General features: G+C 33.0%; 3 protein-coding genes across 3 annotated transcripts; all 3 read right to left on the minus strand.

The window, feature by feature from the left end:
- Positions 1 to 6,739: 6,739 nt before the first annotated feature.
- HELRODRAFT_181221 (hypothetical protein) lies at positions 6,740 to 7,286 on the minus strand (the record flags this gene model as incomplete). Its single annotated transcript, XM_009030485.1, has 2 exons — positions 6,740 to 7,125; positions 7,235 to 7,286. 2 exons carry the CDS (start codon positions 7,284 to 7,286, stop codon positions 6,740 to 6,742), a joined length of 438 nt encoding a protein of 145 aa, XP_009028733.1.
- A 9,167-nt stretch (positions 7,287 to 16,453) lies between these two features.
- On the minus strand, positions 16,454 to 18,857 carry HELRODRAFT_181222 (hypothetical protein; the record flags this gene model as incomplete). Its single annotated transcript, XM_009030486.1, has 3 exons — positions 16,454 to 16,879; positions 17,442 to 17,590; positions 18,626 to 18,857. 3 exons carry the CDS (start codon positions 18,855 to 18,857, stop codon positions 16,454 to 16,456), a joined length of 807 nt encoding a protein of 268 aa, XP_009028734.1.
- A 510-nt stretch (positions 18,858 to 19,367) lies between these two features.
- On the minus strand, positions 19,368 to 20,838 carry HELRODRAFT_181223 (hypothetical protein; the record flags this gene model as incomplete). The annotated part of the gene is made up of 2 exons (XM_009030487.1): positions 19,368 to 19,925; positions 20,815 to 20,838. 2 exons carry the CDS (start codon positions 20,836 to 20,838, stop codon positions 19,368 to 19,370), a joined length of 582 nt encoding a protein of 193 aa, XP_009028735.1.
- Between the last annotated feature and the right edge of the window lie 252 nt (positions 20,839 to 21,090).

A 21,090-nucleotide genomic window follows, 5' to 3' on the forward strand; every position in this document is an offset into this window, starting at 1 on the left:
TAGATATATATATATATATATATATATATATATATATATATATATATATAGTTCAAAATATGTATTAACGAAAACCTTATATATCTTATATATATATAAGATAGACGTTGTTGAACACTACTCCACGTTGCATTGAATTGGAAATAAATCTATAAATTTTAAAATGCTTTGAATAAATACGAATTCACTATTCTTCAAGCTAGCGAATTTTTTTCACCAAATTAATGAAGGCAATGCGGTGTATACGGACAATGCCTTACCGAAAACCTCGTTTCCAATTATATTATTAAAACAAAAAATAACACGTGATTTTATTTTTATTAAGATGATTATATTTTTTATTAAGTGACAAGGCAGAAATTTATAAAAATGACGGTGAAATTGTAAAAGTTTCTCAATAAATCCCAAAAAATATAAGGGCCAGCAAACGAAAAAAAAATTAATTATAGACCAACTGAACAATGTTCATTAGTAAAAATGATAAAAATAAAAACATTTTTTTATCAAAAAACACACATAAATGAAGAAATAATTGTCTATGATAATTAGAATTAAATAGAATTTATTGGAAAATAATATATAACATTCTAAAATATTCTACAAAGCGCGCCATCCCATGTAGAATGTATGCATCAAAAACAGATTAGTCCTTAATGATTCATTCAATTAATATTTTTATAACAATAAATGGCATATGATGACGATATTGCTGAATTAATGTGGTTATTATCAAATTGATCAGACTTAATTAATTTAATTAATGACAAATTTAGACTATTAAAAAACCATGTGGCAAAATTTTGAATGTGTTCATTATTATTTTTAAATGATAATCAAGTAAGTTTTTATGCAAATTAGAATATTTAGACAGTTTATGTTGTCATGAGTTAAAATTGTTCGATTCATGGCAGACCGTTAGTTTCAATATTTCAATCGTGTTTTCTCGGAGTAGTGATCTCATCACATCACAATCCATGTCAGCAAATACTGAAACTTCTAGCCCCACACATAACTTTAAATGGTCTACAATTATGTTCAAAATTCTTTTGTTTGGTGTAGTATATTGATTCAGTGCAGCCACTGAGTTGCAGTTGGACAGAACATGTTTATTGGTTTGCCTAGCATTTCAAAACGGTCAAAGGACAGTTGACGATTTTCCCCATCTGAATAGATTAGCGTTTGTAGGAAGCTGTTGAAGGAAGCTTTTCCTGGCGAATTTGAATAGAACCTCTAGAAGATTTGCGGTGAACTTTTACCAATGAACAATTTTGGTTGCGGGATAGTGGTCTTTAATCGGTTTCCAAACTGTTCCTAGGCAGCGGATATTCTAGTTTTACTTTTTTGCCGGATTATTAGCATTCTGAGAGCATGTCTATGGTATCTGAAAACAAGTTGTCAATCTGTATGTAGTTACCGTTTGACTCACTCCATAAACATTTTAGTTCATCATTGCTGTTTGACTTCAGGTAGTTTCAGAGTTTCACTCCTAGATTCGGCAAACTTTTTGAGTAATCTAACATTTAAGCTACCTGACTTATCGAGGAGCAACAGGCTGGCAATAAACAACTGCAAACTGGCAACGACGGCCATGTTTTTACTACTTTTGTGACCAAGAGATCCAAGTTTATTTCAATTTACGTCAGCAAAACTTCGATGGCGCAAAACTCAAACGCAAACTGTGATGACAAGTATTATCTTAAGATAAATTATTTAAGCTGTACCGTTGTTTTTATTTCAGTGTTCAGTGACAGCCAATAATATTTTTTTTGGTCTTGTCAACTTGAGGAATGTGTTTGTTGTCAATAGACAGCACCGGAAGAAACTGTTCGTAAACACAGTTTTGTTTTTTCATGCCAAATAAAAAACACTTGTCAATCTGCAAACTCATTCCAGTACCTTTGTACCATGCTATCGATTAATTTTGTGCACTCCCTGTGCTGATAGCAATAATCGCCGTGTCGTCTGAAAATTTTACCTATGCTCAGTTTTTAAATTAGCTGTAGAACCCCATAATATCCAAATTGTTGGAATTCAGTTTTTTCAACTACTTTCATTAGTGAGTTAAAAACTTTTGAGCATGCATTGCAATTAGTGTTTGATTGGAGTTTAATTTGGTTGTTTGGAGTTTAATTTGATACTGCAAAAACAAAGGTTGAAAAGAAGTGGAGACACGAATCTTCTTGAAGCACTCCATGATTGATTGGAATGTGCGGTGTTAGTTTGTCTGCCTCCGGAAACTCTTATAGAAAAAATGGAAACTCTTATGAAAACTAGTCAGTGTATATGTATTTAATTGAGTTGGGTATGTGGGTTGGGATATGATGGTAATCCAGAGTTGATGAATTGAGACTGTGATGGACCTCTCCAAATACGGGGATCAAAAAGGGTAACAATTTGAACCCTTTCTGAACATTTGTAATGATTAATGCGTTTTTTTTCCAAGAAGTTGTAGATTTCGTTGTTGATGAATTAAGAAAATATTTTGTATAGTGTTGGTTGCAAAGTCATGGGCCTGAAATTGATGGATCGTGAACGTCGCCTTTTTCATAAATACTTAAAGGCCTTCTCCGACAAGTTGGGATTTTTCCAGAATACCCAACATTATTGGTCATTTTTGGAATGAAAATCTTAAAATTGAATATTATAATAATAACACTAATAATATTAAATAGTAATAAAAATGTTAATACTTATTAAGCGCATACACAAATGAACACGTTGTTACGTTAAATACACTGTTAAAAAATCAATATGATGCAAACGAATTAGCATACTACAGTGTAGCTTCAAGTAAATATGAGTCTGAAGCAAGGTTTTAAAACAGTTGTATTTTTGTTTTCGATGAATGAAATATAAAGAATAAAACATTCAGATATAAATTTGTTACAAAGTATGATTGATGTGTTATTATTTAATCACTTAATATTATTAAAAAAAAGAATTGTAAAATATTTTTGAAATAAAAATTATATTTATTGCCTCAAAGAAAGAAAAAAATAAGAAAAATTTTTCATATTTTTTCTTTCTTTGAGGCAATAAATATAATCTTGATAAGAACTTCAAAACCACGTAGTTTTTTGAATTCGTATTTATTCAAAACATCCATGAAATTTGTCAACTGACAAGGGACAGCGCTGCTTCGGCTATTTAGCCATCATCGGAGCTGAATATTATTGTGAATAATATTAAAATGTTAAAATCATTGAAATGAGATAAATTAGGGAGATATAAAATAATATTAAGATGAAATTAAACTATATATTGAAGTTGATAATAATAGTGTAATAATGTAACGTACCTTTAAAATATGGTTAAACATATTTATAGTTAAATTTAAAAAAACTACGTAGTGTTGAAGTTCTTATCAAAAAACTTTTGAACGCAGAGTGGGCATACAAATTTAATGACATATATATATATATATATATATATATATACATATACATATTTGATGATATATATATATATATATATCTGTGTGTGTGTGTGTATATGTTTGTTGTAATTTATAGGACTGTCGAAGATACAGTTGTTAAAAAATATCACTGCATTTTCACTTTTGATCAGTTTTCGCTTCAATTTTTCGATATTATTATAATATTATTTAATATTATTAATGTTTTTAGTTTTATTATAATATTGAAAAATTGAACCAGAAACTGATCAAAGCTGAAAATGCAATAATATTTTTTAACAATTATATATATATATATATATATATATATATTTTATATATATATAAGCACACTATATATAAAATATTTTTTTAAACTCAACGGACGGAAACAAATTGAGAATTGAAAAACTAAAAATGCATATACTGCTATTATAACACTGAGCAAAACCAGTTTATCAACAAAGGGAAAATTAAGAAAAATCTGTTATATTTTCATCATTTCAGAGTTTATTTATAGAAACATGCAGGTGCAGGCAGCAGTCAACATACATGCGTACGTCACTTGAATGACGTCAGAAGCTGCTCTTCTCTTTACTACTCCTACGCAACAATACGTGAAATATGTTTTCTCTACTTATTCTTTTTGTTTTCATATTTTGTTGGTGTTATTATAATTACTGTCATAATTATAATTATGACAGTAATTATGACAGTAATTGTTATAATTACTATTATTATAAAATTGTTATTATTACTATTATTATTATTGTTGTTGTTGTAATTATTGTTTTCTTATTATTATTATTATTATTATTATTATTATTATTATTATTATTAATTGGCGATTAACTCATTCCTCGTGTTGAAATAAATGAGCGATCATTTTGTATAACTTGGCAGGATGTATGATTTTCATGGTGGCAACTCAAGATTAAAAGAAATGATGATTAAAAAGCTTAACAACTTGCTATCAGTCATAAACGAGTTGGACGCAGCGCCACAATGGAAGCTGCAAATATTGCGAAGGTTAGCTTTTGAGCTTCACACATATGATATTCCGCTGACATGGACTGGAGAAAGACTGGATACCTTGGTCGCGAAGGCAGTAAAAAACTGGCTGTCACTGCCATTCGGCAGGTGTGTATCCGAATGTTTATCACTCTCTTTTAATTGGGGGGGACTTGCAAATCAGATCACTAAATATTTTCGCAGAATTACTCAGAATTAAACTTTGCAGTTATATTAAAACTCCCCATGACGAAGACATCAACTGTTTATGGAGTGAATCCTACAACAGCTACATAAAGATTGACAAAATGCTTTTTCATTCAAAAGATGTAATATTGACAATCCATGCGTAAAAGACAACCAATAGGAAGCCAATTCCAACAATCTGTCACGGTTATCTTGCCAGGGGAAAGTCATTAAAGCAATAGAAGAACACATTCCCGCAAGCTAAGTTGCCCGTTTGTAAAAACTCACTGCCTGCCTTCCAGAGGTTTTACTCAAATTTTTAAGAAAATTCAACAACTTTCTAAAAATGCAAACCTATCCAGATGGGGTAAATTTATAAATCGTCATGACAAAATATTATCCTTGATTTTGAAAGATATCAGATTGTCTGTTAAACCGGAGGTGACAATTATCGCTGATACGAACAACAATGAATTTTTTCCAGAATCATCTGTCCAGATCACTCCGCCTTGATACTGCAACTGACGGTCTGCCACGAGTCAGACATCTCGAAATTATATTATCTAAATATTTACAGAATATAAATAACAACTGAATCACAGGAAAACAATTATTAAAACTTTTGAAATCTCCCCTTTAGGTTTCTTCAAACAATTTCATTTATAGCTTGTTAATTTTAATTAGTCGGATCAATTTACGATAATTTGATCAACTCGGCAATATTGTCGTCACATGCCAGTTAGGGTGACAGTAACTGCAGTTTAAACTGATTTATTTCCCCTAGTACTCATTTTTTAAAAATTTTATTAATGAAGAGCATTGTGGATTATCTTTATTTTATTTGCCATTTAATTATCATACATCGTGCTAATTACATTATTTGATTTATATATTTTGTATTGCCTTTTGATAGTAATAAAAAAATTTTCATTATTATTATTATTATTATTATAATTTGGAAATTTGTATAACGCCCATTTAAAATTAGAATGTTCTCACAAGCATGGGCACCTAACAACTAACAAACAGTTCAACAGACTTGAAGCAAGTGTGTTTAAAATCCTTCTTAAACTGAGTCAAAGACAAACTTGACTAACGCAAACACCAAATTTATACACAATGACACTGTTAAGGAATTTGAAGCATTTAAAATATGATCGTGTTCATAGGATATGTTATATTTCGTAACAGATTTGTCAATATAATACTGTAATACTGTAGAGCAATGTTATGTAGACGTTTAACTTTAAAAATTAAACCAGAAATTTAATAGATCTGTATATATATTTTGTGAACAAGTAGCCAATGCAAGCTGCTTAAGATTGGACTAACGTGATCATATTTACGGTCTCAAACAACTAATCATATTTACGGTCTCTAACAAATTTAGCAGCCCTGTTTTGAACTGACTGCATCAATGCCCCACGCAATAATAGACTTCAAATAATCTAAACGGTATGTATATCAGTTGAGATCATAGTCTTTGAATCTAACAGAATTTTGTTGTACGTCCACTTTATGTATTTAGGATGGATGCCTGTGTAAACTATGAGGTGTCATTTTTTGGACTGTATGATTCTTACATTTGTGGTGTAGCTTCTACTGGCGTGGGGCAATCTGTGTTGTCATCTACAGCTGGTGTGCACACAGGTAGATCCTCTTTGGTGTTTATGAGATCTCTACGGTTCCGTCTATATGATGAACCATCCTCTGTGTCAATATCTATGATCTTGGAACTTGATGTATAAAGGAAACAATACCACGCTTCCATCTCTTTCTATCTCTTTCCAAAAATTGTCTGGGTATATGATCATTTCTGTTTCATTATTTGCTGCAATGATTAAGTTATCTAATACAATGAAAACACCATCAATGTCTCCAAACATTTCAAAACTTCTTTTCTGAAACACCTCTGGAGCTGATGAAATTCCAAATGGAAGCCTGCAAAAAGAGGACCTTTTAAAAGGTGTATTGGAAGTTCAGAGGCGAAAAGGTATAAATCTTAATGATCCATCTTTTTTGACAATAAGTAAACTGTTTACCCAATCTGTTGGCTCTTTTTTTCTATTATTTAACTTTCTACCAAACTATCAAATTTTTGCTTTAGCTTTGGCTGTAATGCCAGTGGTACTCTTCTTGGTGGATGAATCACTGGTTGTTTTGATAGATCAACTGTGATGTGGTGCTCTTTTTGTAAACAACCAAAACCTTTGAATATATTGGCAGATTTCTCATGTATCTGTGCACACTGCACAGGTTGTTTTTTTCAGCAAAAGATTTTACCCAATCAGTTCTGTGCAAAAATTTCGATTCGCTGCATGTTGGCAGTCCTATTAACGTTGGTGCATTGCTACCATTAATATAAAATTTTAAATATTTTATTTTTCCATTGATTCTTGCTTGAATCACTGCTGATTTCAATGGCTGAAGATTCCCACTGCCATAAGGTTTGAGAACTGTGTTCATCTTTCTTAGCTTAGGTTCATTCGGAAGTTGTTGGAAGACTTCATTTGATATTACATTAACTTTCGCACCTGTGACTAATTTACATTTGACTTAAACACCGTTTAGTACTAGTTCTTTTCACCAAAAGTACAGCACACAAATGTAAGGCTATTCCTCCAATAACGAATACGTTCAAACCTTCCTCTACTGCATGATTTGATGATCGGGATGATAATGACGAAACTGTCATTATCTTAATTTATTTTGTTTGGTGATTTCGATGCTCTGCACACGCTACTAGAATGATTCTGTTAAGACATCAGTAGCACTGTTTGCTGTATGCTGGGCAATTGTTGGGAAGATGAGTTGTACTGCATCTTCCACAACTATTGTTGTTGTTTTTATTCATATTCTGATCCTTTTGCATGTCAAATTTAACAGAATTTATTGTGGGTGGTAACTTCTCACTTTCACATTTGATTGTTTTTAGTTGTTCGCGAGTAACCTCAAAGGCTCGGGTTTACTAAAGCGCTTTTATAAAAGACAGTTCTGGTTCTCTCAACAGTCCTTCTTGTAGACGCGCATCAGCGCAACCCTGTACAACTTAGTCGCAAATCATTGATTTTTCCTGATTGCCAAATTAACATGTTCACATAAAACTGATCATTGTGATAAACGAATCAACTGGCTCACCTGTGGCTTGTGAGGTTTTTGTAATTAACGCTGTCGACTGAGCCATGTAATGTTTTGTAAATATTTATTATTAAAAACGTTTATCAATAATCAAGCAACAACATTAAGCCAAGAGTAGTAAGTTTGTACCAAAACACATTTAAGTGTATAAGCGTCCAAAGATATTAATGTTCATATATATATATATATATATATATATATATATATATATATATATATATATATATATATATATATATGAACATTTTCATTTTTTTTTTAATTTTTCAGTCAGATTTTTTAGTTTATGAAAAGTGTAAGAACGAGTTGCTGTTTCATTTTCTTACTTTAAAAAACATAATAATTGTTTATGTTGTTTCTAGAAATATGTTACAACAGTTTAAAGATTAATTTTTTATCATCATACTTCTAAGCGAAACCTAGTTTATTATCATCGGTCTGTTCAGAAAAAATTTTTGTTATTTTGTGGTAAAAATGAAAAGCCGATCTTCGTATCATGGATTTAATTAAATAATATGTTGACCATTCTAATTCAACATCTTTTGCTATTTTTCTGGAAGTAGCATAATTCCACATTCATAAAATTTTTGGTCTTTGCTGGCAAAAACTGATCCAGGTGATTTTTGACGTGTTCATTTGAGGTAAAGGTTTTATCGTCCAAAAATTTTGGGAGTTACAGGAAAAATTATAATTCGAAGGAACCAGGTTTGGAGAATATGGTGTGGCCGTACATCCCATCTAATCTTTAAAAGCTTTTGGCAAGTGACCAAATTTTATGAGACCTTGCATTATCTTGGTGGAACACTACACCTTTTCTATTGAAGTGCATCATTTAGTTTGTCCAGCAGATGACAGTAGATTTCCAAATTAATTGATGTGTTATCCGGTAGAAGCTCAAAAAAGTTACTCTTTTAAAATCCCATCAAACCGACATCATTACCTTTTTCGAAGGATATCGGTTTTTGAAATGCTTTGAGTCGGCTCATCTTTTCTGTTCCATAATCTTTTTTTATTATTATTCTTTAAAAATCAGAATCTGACAGACGCAGAAACTGTTACAGCATGCAAGGTAGTAGTATAAAATTAAACGAATAAATAAATAAACGGAGAAAGAAAAATGTTTAAGCATGAAAAGTAAAATAAAATAGAATAAAATAAATAATAAAATGAATAAAAAAAATTAAATAAAATAATTGACAATAAAATGAAGTAATAGCATAAAAAGGCAAATTAATAGACTAATATATATATATAAATAATAGACTAATACATTTATATATATATATATAATATATTAGGATTTAGACCATATTCGATACAGTTTTCAAGAAACGTAATTGTATTAACGCGGTTGATTTTCTTGAAAACTGTATATATAATATATATGTATGTATGTAAGTATATATATATATTAACGCCAAACATTCGGTATAATTTATAGAATATTGTAAAATTTATGGTCTATTACCAACATTTACTCGAAGTTCTGCGACCAACCGACGCAATCTAACAATCGAACAAGATCGCGAGCAGCGACTGCTCCATCTCTCTCGAGAATTAGAAGTTAAAAGGAAGGTAGTTCTAGATTTGTCGAACTACAAACATATTAACGCCAAACATTCGGTAGAATTTATAGAATATTGTAAAAATTATGGTCTATTACCAACACACACACACACACACACACACACACACACACACACACATATATATATATATATATATATATAACCGAAAGGTCTTGTGATGAAGGTCTTTCCCTGATATGTAGTTTTGGTGGCGACTTGATAGTTATGCTTGCGTTGACGAAGATTATGTGTTGTAGTTTTAATTGGTGGTAGTAGAGGATGGATGACGTGGTTGTTGTTATTTTCTACTTTCTTGAACAGTCTTGAATTGAGTGTGTTGAATATTTGAGTGACAGTAAGATATGATGCAGATAGATAGTTGAAGCGGATTAGTTTTTTGATGAGAGATTGTAATTGCTGAAGTTGTTGTTGTGTAGCAAAACTAGACCAGGAAGGAGCTGCATATTTGATGCGTGAGGTTATGAGTGATTCAGTGATGTCGAATAATTTGATGCCTCTGAGACCATGTGAGCGGAGTGTTTTGAGTACGTGAAATGTTTAAGAGTCTTTTGTAATGATGTGATTGATATGAGGTGCTATATTAAGTTTGAAAGTGAATGTGATGCCTAGTATTTTTAATTGATTTGTGCGAGTGAGTGATGGGTGTTCTGGAGATAATGTTTATTTTCTTACGGCTATTGTGAATGATGAGTTCGAATGATCTCTTGAATTTGACATTGTTATATACAACCCATTTTATCGCGTCTTTATAAGCTTTAACCGACCTTCCAGAACGTGGTGCATCTTCCACGTCAAAATTGCCGGATCAACATTTTTAAAACCAGTTCTGACTCAGGTGTATTATCAACACATCTTCTCCATACACATCGGTAAATTTCTTTCTGGCTAGAACAGCATTTTTACCTTTCCTATAGTAAAAAAGGTAAATATGACGAAAATGCTGCTTATTGCTCTTCATATGGCTTGAAATGGCTTATAGTGGGTTAATTAGAAAGAGTCAGTCAAGGAGGAAGTTTAAAGAATTTATATCAATCCACATTAATTGTGTGGTTTGACAATAGAGAATAAATAAAAAATGAAAGATGAACAATCAAAAAGGTTATGACTTCATTCTTTCATTTTGTTAACTTTACAATTTCTCATTGATTGCGATATTAACTGCAAATTACCTGCGTAAGAAAAAATGATTTAGTACATCCGAGCCAACAAAATAACTCAATAAAATATAACGCATTATTTGTGTGGTTAATATATAAATAAATATAAATATAACTAAATACTGAACTTAAACGTAAGTTGTATATGCTTACATCAAGATAGCACTAAAAGACAACAAAAAGCAATCAAACAACAATGTCAATTTTCTGATCATGGAAAAATCTTTGTTAGGGATCATTAGGGATGCACCGGATTTAAAATTCAAAAACCGGCCGGAGCCGGGGCCGGATTTTAGTTACCATTTTACATACGTTAAAAAATACTCACATTTACGGTTATCTACATGTTGAACATCAGAAAATAACACCAAGCAAATAGTTAATTAATTCAAATATATAAATAAGTTGTGCGATATGCCAAATTCTGTACACAAAGATCAGCTTATAATTTATGCATAACCCGTGTTATAACATAAAGAAAATTGTCCAGCTCACCTCAAAATTAATGATGTTGTTATTATGTGTCATTTATGCACGTGCACAGCTCATAATTTATGCAAAACCCATGTTATAGCACAAAGAAAATTGTCCAGCTCACCTCACAATTAGTGATGTTGTAATTATGTGTCATGTATGCCTAGCCTAACCTTTAACATACCATGTTCTTAAGTTATGCGCTTATGTATCTATATATATATATATATATATATATATATATATTATGTAGCTATATGATCCATTATATACAATTATATAGATATACAATTATATAGTATATACACGTGCACAAGTTCTTTTACACAAAGATCAGCTCATAATTTATGCATAACCCATGTTATAGCATAAAGAAAATTATCCAGCTCCGGAAGCTGCAAATGCTTCCCACAGCATAACTGATGCAGGATGCTTCCCAGTTGGAATAAATATGTTCAGTTTTTTTCCAGTCTTTTTGCAAAAGCTAACTTTATTTGCATCATTACAGATTGAAATGTGAGTTTCATAAGTAAAGATGACTTTTCGAGGTTTTTAGCGAGGTTTGAAGCGAATTTGTAGTTGTGATTTATGTGGTTACATTAATTGGTAATAATTTAATGTTTCAGTTTAGTTGAGTGGCATCATTGTGCGCTCATTCGTTGAACCTTGTAGGGTCATGTGCGCAGAATGTCGTCCCTGGGTTTTATCTTTTTTTGGATTAACACTAGGTATCTAGACCTTCTTTTCAACCTTTGCTGGCTGATGGACTAAGATGACAAAAGCACCGTCGTTTTAAAAGAGCAGCTTATACAAGATGGTCTTCAAAAAGATGACAAAGCGCCGTCGTTTTAAAAGAGCAGCTTATACAAGATGGTCTTCTCACTATGATGCTTGCCATGCTTTTGCTGTGAACTACAAAAATATTTGCAATACACTTTGTCAAATTGCATCTAATATGTCTGAATTTCTGTTGACAAGACACGAAGCCAAATCGTTCTACAAAAATATGCAAGTGTTGGAAACTGGCTATATGTCCAAATGCTGCAGTCATTTATAAAAAAGCCGATAATTTTGTTAATCATTTCAAGGACGATCTTGGAGAGATCTTTCCAAATAAATTTTTGCAATTTGTTCACTTGAGAAAATTTTAGAAAAATTTGTTAGTTCTAAACCACTTTTTCTACAGTTGTTAAATCTTTTTACTAACTAAACATGGACTTCAATCAACATTCCCCAACGATGAAGTAGCTTCGCGCATTTATCTGTACCTCATTGTGCATCAACTGTAAAAGGGAGAGGTCATTCTCAATCATGTTATGGGTTAAGAGTAACCTGAGATGAACAATGGGCCAAACGCGATTGTCGTCATTATACATAATGGCAATGGAAAGTGACGTTGCCAAAATCAATTTCTTTTGACGATGTAACAGATTGTTTTGCTGTAGAAAAAGCTTGACGTTGTCCGATATAACTATTTCTGCAATTAAAAAAATTTAATATTTAAACTAATGTTCATCTTTATTTAAAAAATAAAAATTGATGTTCATTATGTTCATATACGTCTGCATAGCCTACGTCTAACAATTTTTTTCATAATATTGTTAGTGAATTCATGTAGCACCATTTTTATTGAATTCCATGAGCGCTGACCACGAAAACATAGTAAACCATTACATAACATAGAATCTTTTTTTTAGAAAAAAATCAAAATTGCAAAATAGCAAAAAAAAAGTGATGATCACATCAAATAAAAAATCAAGTCATAAAAAAACCGTCGCACAGCTTTTTTGAGTTTGGGTTGCTAAATAAAGTAGGTTGATAAATCGGAGAGTCAGTTTAGTGAGCCTCCAAATGCATTTCAGCTAGGGCCCATAGTAGTCTTAATCCGGCACTGGTATAACGCCCATTCAAGTCCTTATGAACGCTGTTCGTGTCACAAAGACCGGACTCTCCACTCCTCACGACGTACTCACACGTTATATATGCACGCGCAAGCACCGCATCATACACGCATGGTCTTTGAGTTTTGGACAGACAGCATTCAAACCATGCCATCGCGTAACTGCACGAGACATGATACTTCTACCGACTGATCTATCCACCGATCTGATATATATTTGTACGTGTGAACGAACAGCTCAATGTGGCTGTTTTTTAATACTAACACGTTAAAAATTTATTCATTTTATTTCTACTTAATGTTGCTAATATTTTTTATAATCATAATTCTTATTTTTCATGTGCTTGACAGAATTGGATTTACAGAATAAAAATAAAAGTTAAATTAAATTAAAAATTAAGGGCCTGTGGAGTGGAATAGGTTAAAAAAAGGTTAAAGGTCAATTAGACTCTTCCAAAATTCAGAGGATCCATCAGAACACACAAACATCGTAAATGAATACGTGCAAAACGACACATCACACACGAAGCATGTGATAGGCGGAGATCTTTTCGTCACATTCGAACCCGGTTACTGCGAAACAGCACCAGGCGACCTTAACCATTTGACCATCACCCCAATAATGAAAGAATACATTTGACATTTCGTACAAAGTATCTGGAACAAAATCTTTAAATGCTCCATAGAGATTTATAACAAATCGAGAGTCCAGTCTAAAAGAAAAAGTTATTGTTCAGTTTGTAAACAGATTTAATTTATTGTTTATGTTTATCTATTAAAAGTTTATTTATATTTTTAGATGTTAGTTAAATTACTGCACAAAAGATTTGTAATATTTTTAGTTTTTATTTAGGATATATTATTATTATTATACGTAGAGTTTATATAGCGCCCATTCAAGTTCTCATGAACGCTTTATCTCACAAGTGAGCTTTTATTCTTTTCAATTTCATTGGTTTTCAATTCTGTTGGTAAACTATTCCAAATCTTTGGACCGTACACCGCAAAACTTCTTGAAGCCTTCGATGACATTGCCCACGGTATCTGAAGATTATTGTTTTTGGAAAACCTTAGGACTCTACCCTCTTCGGTTTCCGGTGTTTTTTGACACAAATCAATCAAGTATTTCGGAGCCGCATCTCTGATACATCGCTTCACCGTCACCAAAACTTTAAATACGATTCTGCTTTCAATTGGTAGCCAATGTAACTCACGAAAAATTGGAATTACATGATCGTATTTTCTCCCTTGAACAATAAGCTTTGCTCCAGGGTTTTGTACTGACTTTATTCCGTATATTGTTGACTTCGGGCATCTGTTCAGCAAACCGTTGCAATAGTCAACTCGACTGACCACGAATGCATTGATTGATGATTTTGTTGTGTCCAAATCAAGGGAAGCTTTTATTCGGCCAAGCTGCCAAAGCTGAAAAAGGTAATCCCTTACCAGATTACTCATATGCTAATGCATGTTTAATGTACTATCCAACCAAAAACCTAAATTCCTTACCACACCAGAGAATGGCACATTCACCGACCCAAATCTCATGGCGTCCACATCAGTTTTTGAGAGCTGTTGTCTGGTTCCGATCAACATTACCTGTGTTTTATCCTCATTTAACTTCAATCTGTATGCACCCAGCCAACTTTTTAAGCACATTATTTTTTCTGATACTAATTCAACCATCGACTGCACATCCGCACTAATGATAATCTGTATATCATAAGCATATGAATACACAAGCAGATCACAAGCAGTTTCAGCATCTTTGCTACTCCCGAAGTGTATAGGAAGAAAAGGAGTAGGCCCAACAATGAACCCTGAGAAACTCCATTATTTATCTCCATCGCTGTCGATGCTTGTAAGTTCTTTTGCAAACAAATGATGACAACCAACCAAGCACCTTGATTTTCAGACCAAACTAATTCTTCAAAACATGATGCAGCACGTCATGATTGACACAGTCGAAAGCTGCACTCATGTCCAAAAGAGACACTTTTTTCTTATCAATAGCTTCATACGCATCTACCATCAGACGAGTTAGTGCTGTTTCAGTCGAATGATGCTTTCCGTAGGCAGATTGTGCATACGGCATTAAGTTCTGTTTATCTAAGTGGTGCACCATTCGTCGTACAACCACTCTTTCGTCACCAGGTCGTTGACGGTGACTGCATTATAATTTTGTAAACTTCTTCAGTGCAAGGTTAAAATTTGTCCAACACTATAACAGCTAACTCTTCGATTACCGGAAAATCATAATGCCGAGCCGCTGCCATTACTTTATCAACTTTGTCTTCAAAGTATTTAAGAAAATTTTCAGATGTAAGTTTCGCCGTTTTTGATTTTGACATATTTACATTATGATTCATCATTTTGTTCACATGACGCCAAAGCTGAGAAGGATTGTTTTGCAAGAAGCTATCTGATTTTACCAACAACAATTTTTCTTGTCTATCAGCAACATTTTCCTGTCTTTTAGAGCATCATAGCAATTTTTTTCTATCATCATCACATCTATCTTTGTCTTACGATATTCCTTTTCTAACTTCTTACACCGTCGTCTAGTCTGAACACAATCTTCATCAAACCAAGGAGTTACCTGACACAATTTACATTACACCTTCTTAATTGGTGCATATTTATCTGCCAAACGTCGTAACTTCGTCACATAGCATTTCATCAAGTCGTCAGCGCAGGCATCATCAGTTGGGGGCACAGCAAGCGATGCCGTCTTTAGAGGTCTACGCGGGAACACAATTCTGTTCCCTCACCTGCCCCTTCTGAAAATGACTTTCACCTCACCCCCACGCATTCCCTCACTAGTCTTCCCTCACCCGCACCCATTCCCCCACATGTCTTCCCTCACCCGCACTCATTCCCTCACAAATCCTCATTTTCCCGCACTCATTCTCTCAATAATTATATCATTATTAACAAAGACAATAAAGTATCCTTACTCAGAGTATTATGTAGTACATTCCATGTACAATTTTTATTATAAGAACAATCAAAAATACTGGTTAATAACAGTTAGTGTTTTAGTAAATTGTTTGTAAATTTTATACCACTCCTTGACTGTTGAGAAAAAGCAGCTGATCAACAGATTCTGATTTACCAAATACGTTATCCGTTGACTTTCGGAAGATATTAACTTGTTGACTGCCGATTTGTCCATATTTACCAAACTGCTAACACGACGGTTGTCGTCGAAATAAAAACAAAATGAAAATAGAACTCGCTGATCACGTATTTATCTCTGTAAACAGCTGATAAAGACAGATTCTGTATTCAAGCTGCATACTTAATATAATTGGTCACGTGTCCTTTTGTGTTATCACAATGAATATTATTTATTATAATAAATAAAAACAAAATGAAAATAGAACTCGCTGATCACGTATTTATCTCTGTAAACAGCTGATAAAGACAGATTCTGTATTCAAGCTGCATACTTAATATAATTGGTCACGTGTCCTTTTGTGTTATCACAATGAATATTATTTTGCATAATGCATATGCATCTGTGAGCTTGCTTAGCTTTAAACTTAGTAATAATAATCTAACTTTATCAATTGCGTTGTTGTTCAAGCTATGAAGTTTCTCATTAATTTTGGAACTTCGCCATCAAAGTCAAGTCAACTGCGGTTTTCCCTCTAAAATTTTTCCCGTCCCACGGTACTTCCCGCACGAAAAATATCCGCCCGGCGGTTTTCCCTCGCGTTTCATTCCCGCCCCGCGAATTCCTCTCCAACTTCTGTTCCCAACCCTCAGTTTTCCCGCGGGTATTTGCGGGAAAATTTGCGCGAAGTTTTCCATGTAGACCTCTAGTCGTCATCAAGGAACTCCGAAATGCAGCTTTGTCATATCTCTTCCAACATCGTACTAATTTTGTTATTATGTGTGGTTTAGCTTTGCGCATGGGCAACAGAAACGTCACCAGCGCATAGTCTAAAAATTCTCCTGCTGTTTCCACAGTGATAACCGTAATCTCGTAACCCGATTTAGCGGCCACAAAATCCAATGTTCCATGCTTAACGTGAGTTTACTGTGCACGAACCTGACCATATCGAATGTTTATTATTATTATTATTATTCTTTTAAAATCAGGATCTGACAGAGGCAAAAATTGTTACAGCATGCAAGGCAGTAGTACAAAATTAAACAAATAAGTAAGTAAATAATTAAAAAACGGAGAAAGAAAAACGTTTTTACATGAAAAATAAAACAAAATAGAATAAAATAAATAATAATAAAATAAATAGAATAAAATAAAATAAATTGACAATAAAATGAAGTAATGGCATAAAAACGCAAATTAATAAACTAAATGATGACTTAGTGAGTTAGTGTGGTGATCGATAAATAAAAAAAAACTAGTTGTGAATGATAAAGTTTTGTTAAATAAAAACAAGTTTTGTAGATGATAAAGTTTTATTGAGCGTTATTATGTTTGAGATGTCTTGTAATGAGTCTTCCTGATATGTAGATTGAGTGGCGACTTGATAGTTATGTTTGCGCTGACGAATGTTGTGTGTTGTAGTTTTGATTGGTGGTAGTAGAGGATGGATGACGTGGTTGTTGTTATTTTCTACTTTTTTGAACAGTCTTGAATTGAGTATGTTAAATATCTGAGTGACAGTAGGATATGATGCAGGTAGATAGTTGAAGCGGATTAGTTTTTTGATGAGAGATTGTAGTTGCTGAAGTTGTTGTTGTGTAGCAAAACCAGACCAGGAGGGAGCTGCATATTTGATGCGTGAGATTATGAGTGATTCAGTAATGTCGAATAATTTGATGCTTCTGAGACCATGTGAGCGGAGTGTTGTGAGTGTGTGAAATGTTTGAAAGCTTTTTGTGATGATGTGATTGATGAGTGGTGCTATATTAAGTGTGGAGGTGAATGTGATGCCTAATATTTTTAATTGACTTGTGCGAGTGATTGATGGGTGTTCTGAAGGTAATGTTATTTTCTTACGGCTATTGTGAATGATGAGTTCAAATGATTTATTGAGATTAAGTGACAGATTGCATTGTTTTGACCATGTAATTGATGAGTCGAGTTCTGATTGGATGGTGTTTGAGTTAGATGATGGGATGATAAGGTAGATGTCGTCAGCGTATTTGATGATGTGATTAGAGCTATGAAAAGTTTTGAGAGTATAAGCATTGATGATAAATGTAGATGGTCTAAAGACAGAACCTTGAACTACGCTAGAGTTAATAGGTAGAGTAGATGAAAGAGTAGAGCAAATGAAAGTAGATTGATTCCTATTGGAAAGAAATTTTTATTTTAATATTGCAATATATTGCCAGGTAGAGGGTAGTGGAAGAGAGGCTAACTTATTTGAAAATGAGAAGTGATTGAAAGCGTCAAAAGCTTTAGAAAAGTCGAGAGCAATAAGATGAACATAATTAATATTTTTAATGAAAGATGTTATTGTGGAAGTAAGAGAAATGATGGCAGATGTAGATGAACCTGTAGGGCGAAATGAAAACTGATCTTGTAATAGTGGTTTGATGGATGGATGGTTGAAACATGGATAAATGACTGACCTAATGATGATTTTTTCTAGAATACGTGAAATTATAGGAGTGATAGGGCGATAATCTATTGGTGACGATGGATATTTTGTTTTAGGAATTGGATGAATTGTGCTGGATTTCCATTGTGATGGGATGAATGAATGTTTTAAGCAGTGATTGTAGAGTAAACTTAATATGCTAGAGATGAATGGGGCAATGATTTGTAGAAACCATGCTGGTAGACTGTCTGGACCTGTACCGGATAGACAGGCTTTTGTTAGCATGTGCAGAACGGAATATTGGGTTAATTGTTGATGTTGATGACGAATATTGATTGTTGTTGCTTTTGTTGGTGAAATTTTGTAAGACGGGTCAGTTGACATAAAGACAAAGTGGGTTTTGATTGTGTTGGCATCAATTTGCTGTGAGGTTGACGTGTTGAATGATATGTCAGAGCCTCTAATCTTTTTGGCTTGGTCCCACATTACTTGTTAGTGAAAGTTTTTGAGTTGAAGCTGATGATTAGTTTGTTGATGTATTTGGTGATGGCTTTGAGGATGGATTCTGATCTCATGAATTTATTTTTTTGGCGAAATAGATATTTGATGATTGGGTTGATGATCTGATCGTGATGTTTGATGTTGGGTAGTACGTGTTGTAAGTTGAGTTGATGATTTTATAAAATTTAGCAAATCAGTGTTGCAAAAAATTGTCAATAGAGTTAGTTCTGGACGTAATTTCGTTAATATTGTTATTGCTATTATTATTATTTTTATTATTATTATCATCATCATTGGCACCATTGTTAATATTATTATTATTGTTACAAGTATTATTACTATTAGTAGGACTATTATTATCATTGATATTTTTAATATTATCAAAATTAATAGAATTATTATTATAAATTACTGGTAGAGTATTGTTGGTGGTAGTGATGTTGAAGTTCGAAGATATTATTGAAATCAATGTTGTTGAGATGTTGAAGGCAAGCACTACTCTGTAAAGGATGATGAGTTAGTTGATAGAGGTGGAAGAGCAGCAACCACCCTAAGATGATGAGTTGAAACGTGTGACCTATAAGTGTGAATGATGTCCAGGTTTACATTAATCCCATATATTCTGTCAAGAAGGTTTAGACATTGGTGGGTGGGACCCCAGAATATAGGGTGTAGATCTGTTTGAAGAATGGAATGATGGTCGAGTTTATTGAAGTTACTCGTAGTGATGAGTTTTGAGTCGCTCCCCAACGCAGTGTTAGAGAGTTCATCGATGTAACCCTTCAAGGTGGAAGCTTCGTATGATGGATGATTTGGTGGATGATAGGTGGCGCAGATGAAGTATGGTTCACTGTCAATAATGCACTTGAGACAAAGGGTTTCTAATGCATCATTAATAACATGAGGCGAAACCATGTGAATTTGAGATGAGATGGATGACTTCAAATAGATAACAACGCCTCCTCTACGCCGCCTGCCAAGGCGGTCTTTTCTGAAGGGTGTGTAGCCATCTATTGCGATCAAACCATCAGGATGATCTGGCCTAAGCCATGACTCGGTAATGATGATGTCAGGGTGGAGATGATACACATCACCTCTCAAATTGAAATCCTCGATAGCAACGCCAAAGTAATATACCAGAACAGCAACTACACGCATTTTAAAATTGCAGAAGCAGTCCTAATTGACATCAATAAACCAAAAATAAATATACAACAAAAAATGACAACCTCACTTCCAACCCTAGCATTGTAAATAGTGACAAAGAAAAATATGATGCTATCGATGACGATAAACTCACTTCCAACCCGGCGCTTAACCAACAAAGAAAACAAAGAAGTAATAAAAACTAGCATTGTAAATAGTGACAAAGAAGATTATGATGCTATCGATGAAGAAAAGGAGACCAAAGAGGATGACCAGCCAATAAGGAAACCTGACACCTAATTTTCATCTAAGTTCATTTTGACAAAGTTAATATTTCCTTATATAAACAGCAAGAAGCACTGATGATGATTCATTCGATGATGATTCAATTATGGCCTTATTTGCAGCATGAATTTGGAAAATAAGTTTATTTTGAATTTTAATAAACTAAACGTTCACCAAAAAACTTTAGTGAGAAAAATTGAAAAAACGAACTACAAACATATTAACGCCAAACATTCGGTAGAATTGATAGAATGTTGTAAATATATATATATATATATATATATATATATATATATATATATATATATATTTATATTTATATTTATATATATATAGTATTTTAATTATTGAATTACATTAAAACATCATAAGAACAACGTGTGCTGTTGCTATAATTCCAACTATAACTCGTCCTTCCTGCCGTCTAAAAATTTAAGTTTGATTCCGCCACCTCACGAACAATTTTAATTGCACAAAATAGAAATGATAATACAAAAAATGTTGCTCTGACATTGATTTCTAAACGGTACTGCATTTTGTATTTCTATTTGTCAAATTCAACCTCGATCGCTTTTTAAACAACATTTTCTGATAATATAGTCAGTGACAATAAAAGAACCTCTCATTTTGTAGAACTAAAACGTTATTTAGTGTGAATGCATTTCTACACGATGCCTGTCAACTCCAAACCGACCATCGAGAACATTATTTCTGGACAACACACAGCTCGGGGTATACTTGTAAAAAGTCTGTAGCAAATTTACAAGCTCACAGGCTACAAAATAAC

Source organism: Helobdella robusta, assembly GCF_000326865.2.
Source record: "Helobdella robusta unplaced genomic scaffold HELROscaffold_69, whole genome shotgun sequence".
Taxonomy (NCBI): domain Eukaryota; kingdom Metazoa; phylum Annelida; class Clitellata; order Rhynchobdellida; family Glossiphoniidae; genus Helobdella; species Helobdella robusta.